Raw genomic sequence first — 7,082 nt, forward strand, 5'->3', positions numbered from 1 at the left:
TCTCTGCTCAGCTGAGTTCTGTCACACAGCTGGGCTCAGCGTACAACTCTTCAGCAATGTTCCCCCATTTTATTTTTGAGAAAACTGAGACTTGGAGAACTGACTGGATCTCCCAGCTAAGGAGTGGCCAAGCTGGAGTCTGAAGCTCATGGCAGTTACAATATCCTAGCACCCTTTGCTGCTGAGGACAGTTCTGGTGATCCATCTGGCTCTGCCCTGGCTATCTCAGGGCAGAGGGCAAGGATTAGGTCCTGGGCTGCCTGCCTCACTTACCCTAATCCCTCTCAGGGCCCGATGCCAGGCGGTCACCTCCAAGACTGGGCACATAAGCAGCTTTGTGGCTCCCAGGAGCCAAAGGTGCTCAGGGGAGCAGCAGCCTCCAGCCTGGTTGTCTTTCCCACATGGCCTCAGAGCACAGCCCAGGCCTAGGCCCCAGCTCCCAGAAGCCCCCTGCAGAGGTGGTGACTCCAGGTAGTGGTGCTGAGGGGCGCCCTTTTAGCAGGAGGAAGAGCAAGAGGGAAAAGTGGCTTCGAGGGTCCCGGAAGGGCAACTCTGGGGAGCAAACCCCTGTCCAGGACCCCGAGGCCGCAGGGAGCAGCAAACACCCTTCAAGGACCAAACAGAGCAAAGGGAAGCCATCTCCAGTCCCACCTGGGCCAGCCTCTCTCCGCCAGTCCCACCGGCGTTGTTCTGACCCCCAGCAGGATGCTACTCAAAGGGCCTATGGGACCCTGCTCAACCGCATGTTTGGGAAGGTCAGGGGGAACCTGGGCTGGGCTGGGTGGGGGGAGGGATGGAAATTCCTTCCTCAGTCTCAGCCTTCCTGCCCCTAAGTATCCCGGTCCCCTGCCCCTTCTGGCCAGCCTGGGGGAGCCTGGCTGTGGGGGCGGGGCTTAGACCATGCAGTGCAGTGGGCAGAGCCAGGCCTCACACCTGGGCTCTGTGAGAGCGCCTTTGAATCTCTCTGCTGGGGTGGGAGTGGGGCCATGGGACTTTGCCTGCCCTGGTGGAGCTGGCCCTGCACAGGCCAGCCTAGGCAGGGGTTGGAGGAGGAAGGACAGAGCTGAGGCTGGCCTTGGGGACATGCTGGATTATTTCCCTGCAGGACCGTGAATTGGGGCCTGAGGAGCTGGAGGGTGAGTGGCTGTCAGTGCTTCTGGGGGCTTGGAGGTGTCCCTGGGCCTGGGCACCCGGCCTGACCTCCCTTTCCCACAGAGCTGCAGGCTGCCTTTGAGGAGTTTGACACTGACCAGGACGGCTACATCAGCTACCGGGAGCTGGGCACCTGCATGCGGACGCTGGGCTACATGCCCACCGAGATGGAGCTCCTGGAGGTCTCGCAGCATGTGAAGATGCGTAGTCAGTGACCAAGCCCTGCAGGGTGGCTGGGGTGGGAGTGGACTAGCTGTGGATGTAGGGGTGTGGTAGGCTGGTCCTGGTCCTCCAGGTTCAGGGGACTCTCTAAGTGGTGGCAGGAGGGGATCTCTGAGAGTCTTTTAGCAGTGATGGTAAAACAAGAGAGTGACAGTTGGGGGGTTATTGGCAGGACATTCTTCCCATCAGATCCAGGGACATGAGGTCCAAACTCCAGCCTGTTGTTGTGGTGAGGTGGGCAAGGAAGGCAGCAGGGTGATCCAGAAGTGGCCCTTGGGCTTGGTTTAGGTATCTGGCCTTGGGAAATGGGTCTGGTCTCTGCATGCCTTCAGCCCTTCCACCTGCCTCCCTGGCCGCTGCCTCTAACTTGCCTCTAACTCCTCACTGAAGGGCTCTCTCTTCTCTTTCACTGTGCTTCATGGTGTCCCCTGGTGGTGGCTGTCTTACTCGGAGTCACGAGGAATCCAGTCTCTAGAGGCCTGGAGAACAGAACCCTGGCCTAAGTGCTGAGCAGCTCTTGTGCAGTTATCATTGGCTGGTTTGTCCTGAGGCAAATACCACATTACCTTCCTTATGGGACACCCATGGTTTTTCTCACAATTTCTTTTTTTTTTTGGAAACGGGGATCAAACTCGGGACCTTGCGCTTGCAAGTCAGGTGGCAGAACCACTGAGCTAAATCCCCTGCCCCTCACAATTTCTAAAATGGGCACAAGGTTTACAGTTGCTGTGCCTAGCTGGTGTTGGGCTCCTTTTCTTTCCCCCAAAGCTGCTTTCTGGTCACTGGTGCCTTACAGGTTGACCACATGGGGCCATGTCTGAAGGCCACTCCCTGCTGCCTACTGGGCCATGAACTCTAACACCACAGCAACCTCACAGTAGGTTCTCAGACCCATCCTAGGACAAGGCTGGGAGCTACACATGTCCCGGGAGAGCCAGGATTTAAACCTTGGGCTGCCTGCTCTGAAGCCTGGCCTCTTTCTCCCACACCTAGTCCTTTGCTGAGAGCAGAACAGTCCTCAGCCCTCCAGCAGGCCTGGGTTTGGAATATACTTTTTTTCTTTGGTACCAGGGATCGAATTCAGGACCTTGTGCTTTTGAGGGAGGTAACAGAACTAAACTGAGCTAAATCCCCAGACTCAGGCCTCCCACTGCACTGTGGGCACAGGGTCAAGGGTGTGTCTTCCCAGATGCAGAGCAAGGTGGGTAGAGGGTCGAGTTGCCTCCATTTGTGGCCTTCATTTGCCTTCATTTGTTGCCTCCCTGGGTCCACAGTGGGTGGCTTTGTAGACTTCGAGGAGTTCGTGGAGCTGATAGGCCCAAAGCTGAGGGAGGAGACAGCACACATGCTGGGGGTACGGGAGCTGCACATCGCCTTCCGAGAGGTGTGGCGCGTGGTAGGGGTGGGCAGTGGGCGGCAGGGCTAGAGAACATTCTTGCTGGGGGACTGGGCCTCTGCCCTGCAGGTGGGGGGCCCAGGGCCTAGGGATGGGCAGAAAGAGTTGAGCTCCTTCCTAGTGGGGTACACCAACCAGGGACACTTCTGGAACAGGAGGCACTGTCTTGGCATGGGAGATTTGAGACATTGTGGGGTGGGGAGCATCTTGCCTGTAGGCAGTGAGTGGCAAGAATGGGACTGGGCACAGAGGCAACTTGGGGTGGGAGGGGCTGAGCCCTGCCTGGTTCCTAGTTTGACAGGGACCAGGATGGACGAATCACAGTGGCAGAGCTGCAGCAGGGAGCACCAGCTCTCCTGGGGGAACCACTGGAGGTCACTGAGCTGGACGAGATGCTCCGAGACATAGACCTCAATGGGGATGGCACCATAGACTTTGACGGTGAGTCTGCTCCCAGACCCTCCTCCCATCCCTCCAGCACCCCGGCAGACAAAGCCTAGCACCTCCTGGGATTCCTGACCTGGACTGGCCCTAACTTTGTCCCTCTCTTTCCCAGAGTTTGTGATGATGTTGTCCACCCACTGACCAGCAGGGAGACCCTGTTGCTCCTGTGGCCTGAGATACAAGCAGGACCCAGGCTGCACCCACTCCTTGAAGAGGTTCCAGGATAGCAGAGACCTAGCAGCCTCCAGAATACTTCTATCTTGGGCAGCATTTTGCTCAAAAGTCTGTGAGGTCACCCACCTATCTTTATCCTCAAAACCCACTGCTTGAGCAGCCTGGAGAAAATTTGTGCTCAGCTGCCCACCATTCCCAATTGTAAGCAAGGTCTGCATCTGTCTGCACCCTTGGGAGGTAGAGATTTCCCTGGTGCTGGCAACATTCAAATAAGGGCAATTTTGGGGGGATCCATAGTAACACAGTGAGTTGAGAGGGTGGCCAGACTCCTCCCACTACTTATGCATATAACTTTTTTTTTTTTTTGGTACCGGGGATTGAACTCAGGTCCTTGCGCTTGTGCAGCAGACGAAACCACTGAGCTAAATCCCTGGCCTCAAGTTCACTTTTTAAAAGTTATATGCAGGGCTGGGGCTGGGGATTTAGCTCAGTGGTGCTGCTGCCTGCCTCGTAAGTGCGAGGTCCTGAGTTCAATCCGGGTACCAAAAAGAAAAACAAACGAAAGTGAATTTGAAAGGGAAGAGCCTAGATCCCAAAGACCAAAGCTAGGCTTGTAGGAAGGAGCTGACCCCACACAGTTTCAGATCTGGATAAAGGCTTGGGGACCTGGGCTGTAGCACCTATGAGTAGCACAGACTTGTCTATCTAGGTGGCAAGAAATAAATCTCTGGATACATTCCAGGGCCTCAAAAGGTCACCCTGTGTCTGGAGAGGGGAATGAAAAAATATATCCCCACCAACCAGACTGAGAAGGTGTGAGAGCAGATATTTACAGTCCTGAGTGGAAACAAATCCCAGAGACAAAAATAAAGTGGAAGAGAGGAATGAATGCTTTAGGCATGTGGAAATCCCTTTTTTGTTGTTGTTGTCCTAAAGAAAGGCTGATTAACTTTAGACTTCACTGATCATCTAAAAGTAACCATTAGGGCCAGGGACACAGCTCAGTGGTGATGCGCCTGCCTGGCAAGCACAAGGTCCTGAGTTCAATTCCTGATACTGAAAAATAAATAAATAAAAGTAACCATTAATTTAACAGAAGTAGAATGTTCCCTTTAATAATCAAAGGAGGAGCCTGGAATGATGGCACATGCCCATAATCCCAGCGTTTGAGAGGCTGAAACAGGAGGATTATAAATTTGGACGCAGTGTAGGCAATTTAGAGACTTAGTGAGAGTCTGGCTCAAATTTTAAAACAAACAAAGAAACAAAGGCTGGATATGTAGCTCAGGGAGAAGGCCCTGAGTTTCCCCAGTACGAAAACAAACACCAAAAAGTCAGAGATCCAGGCATGGTGGCAGATGCTTGTAATCCTAGCACTCAGGAGACAGGCAGGAGGATTGCCTGGAGTTTGAGGCCAGCCTAAAATACAAGGCAAGACCCTGTCTCAAAAAGTGAAACAAAACAAAACAAAAACACCACAAAAAGTCAGAGAGTTCCAGTCCCTAAATAAAGTATTCCTGTTAGGTTGGATTTCTTGTGAGTACAGATAGCAAAACAAAAACAATGCCCTTATCAGAATAGAAATTTATTTGCCCAGTAAGTCTATACATGGAGTATACATTCTTCAAGTTCTCAGGTTCCTGGCCAGCTGTCCTGCCTTCCTAAGGTGTGCCCACATTTGTTTGTTTTTCTGGTGGCAGAATGGAGGCCAATAAAAAGAATAAAAGAGTAGAGTATGAACCACTTATATCCCATTAGGCAGGGCTCATCACAAGGTATAGCTGGTTGCAAAGAATGCTGGGAAATGTAGGCATTTATTTGGGTGGTCATGGGCCCAGCTACAAACCAGGGGTTCTCCCACTACAAGGCCAGAAAACAGATACAGAAGGGCAGAAATCAGTTTCTGTCTCATGGCTGAGTCTAGAATATAGGAGGCACACTCAAAGCATAATGGCCACTAGAAGGTTGAAAGTAATGGCTTGGAAAAGAGACTTCCTAACAGGAAATTAATCAAAAGAAAGATGGCACAGTGGGACATGGTGGTGTATGACTGTAATTCCGGCACTTGGGAGGCTGAGGCAAAAAGATCTTGAGTACCAGCCAGTCTGGCCTACATAGTAAGACTCTGTCTCAAAACAAAACAAAATAAAAACAGTGAGTCATAATTTACTAAGGAAATTTGTATTCTCCTTCTTCTTCTTCTTCTTCTTTCCTTCCCTCTCCCCCTCTTTCTCTTTCCTCTTGCCTCCTCTTTCTCCTTCCCCTCCTTCTTTTCTTCTTCCTTCTCTTCCTTCTCTTCCTTCCTCCTTCTTCTCCTCCTCCTTCTTCTTGAGACAGAAGGGTCTTGCTGTATAGTTCAACCTGGCCTTAAACTCAAGATTCTTCTGCTTTAGCTGCTAGATTGCTGAGATTCACCACCACACCCAGGTTGTATGTTCCTATTAATATATCTTCAAACTAAAAAGAAGTTAAATACAATATATATTTAGAGTTTAGATCTTTATCATTCCCTGAGAAATGTTGTTGTCAGTGAGATCTGGGTTAGATAAATTAACCAGAAAATTCAAACCATGGGCTGCAATGTAGCTGAGTTGTAGAGTGCTTGCCTATCAGGGGGAAGTCCTAGGTTCAATCCTCAGCACACAAAAAAAAAAAAAAAAAGAAAGAAAGAAAAGGAAAGGAAAGGAAAAAAAAATCAAACACATTTAAACTTAGGAGTTGAGCTGGATATGATGGTGATACATGCCTCTAATCCCAGCTACTTTGGAGGCTGAGGCAGGAGGATTGCAAATTCAAGGCCAGCCTGGACAATTTAGGGACCCTGTCTCAAAATTTTCAAAAGCTAAAAAAAAAAAAATTTAAAAAGCTGAGGATGTAGTTCAGTGTAAAAGCCCTGAGTTCAGTCCACAGTGCTGTCACCCCTCCCCAATTGCTGAACATGGTGGCACACACCTGTAATCCTAGTACCTGGGGGGCTGAAGCCAGATTGCAAGTTTAAACCCAGGCCGGGCAGCATAGTGACTTAATGAGACCCTGTCTCAAAATAAAAACTAAAAAAAGTTGGGAATATAGCTCAGTGGGAAGACTCTGGGTTCAATCCTTAGTACTAAGAAGAGAAAAAAAAAAGTAGTGGGCTGGGGGTGTAATGTAATGCTCCCTGGGCTCAGTCCCCAGTACCACAAAAACAAACAAAACAATCCCCAAACCCCCAAATACTTTGTAAGTGTTGATATCTGCAGTGAATAACTAGATTGACAAATTTTTTTTTCTGTAGAGGGCCAGAGAGTAAATATTTCAGGCTTTGAAGGCCATATGAGACTGTTATAACTGTTCCCTCAACTCTGCTGTCGTATTTGTAAAGCAAAGCTGTCATGGTCAACATATAAACAAATAAGTGTCACCATGGTGGAAATTTAATAAAATCATTCATAAAACGTCGCTCATTGACATTGGAATTTGGATCTTAAGTAATTTTACGTGTCATGAGCCCTTAATAACTTTTTTTTCTTTTTGGTACTGGGGATCGAACTCGGGACCTTGAGCTTGTGCCGCGGGTGCCGGAACCAGTGAGCTAAATCCCTAGACCCCCCCACTTTTTTTTTTTTTTTGAGACAGGGTCTTGCTTTGAACTCACAGCAGTCCTGTCTCAGCCTCCCAAGTGCTGGGACTGCTGGCATGCACCACCATGCCTGGC

At 50.2% G+C, this 7,082-nt stretch overlaps 1 protein-coding gene across 1 annotated transcript; it reads left to right on the forward strand.

Moving 5' to 3' along the window:
* The first annotated feature begins 244 nt into the window (after window positions 1–244).
* LOC101702208 (calcium-binding protein 4) lies at window positions 245–3,545 on the forward strand. Its single transcript, XM_021264506.2, has 6 exons — window positions 245–755; window positions 1,106–1,136; window positions 1,216–1,359; window positions 2,649–2,758; window positions 3,064–3,211; window positions 3,327–3,545. The coding sequence occupies exons 1-6, from the start codon at window positions 402–404 to the stop codon at window positions 3,353–3,355; spliced, it is 816 nt and encodes a 271-aa protein (XP_021120165.1). The 5' UTR covers window positions 245–401; the 3' UTR covers window positions 3,356–3,545.
* Window positions 3,546–7,082: the final 3,537 nt, after the last annotated feature.

The sequence above is a fragment of the Heterocephalus glaber genome, unplaced genomic scaffold, assembly GCF_053883595.1.
Source record: "Heterocephalus glaber isolate CG9 unplaced genomic scaffold, H.glaber_assembly_v1.0 deba00000594, whole genome shotgun sequence".
Taxonomy (NCBI): Eukaryota; Metazoa; Chordata; class Mammalia; order Rodentia; family Bathyergidae; genus Heterocephalus; species Heterocephalus glaber.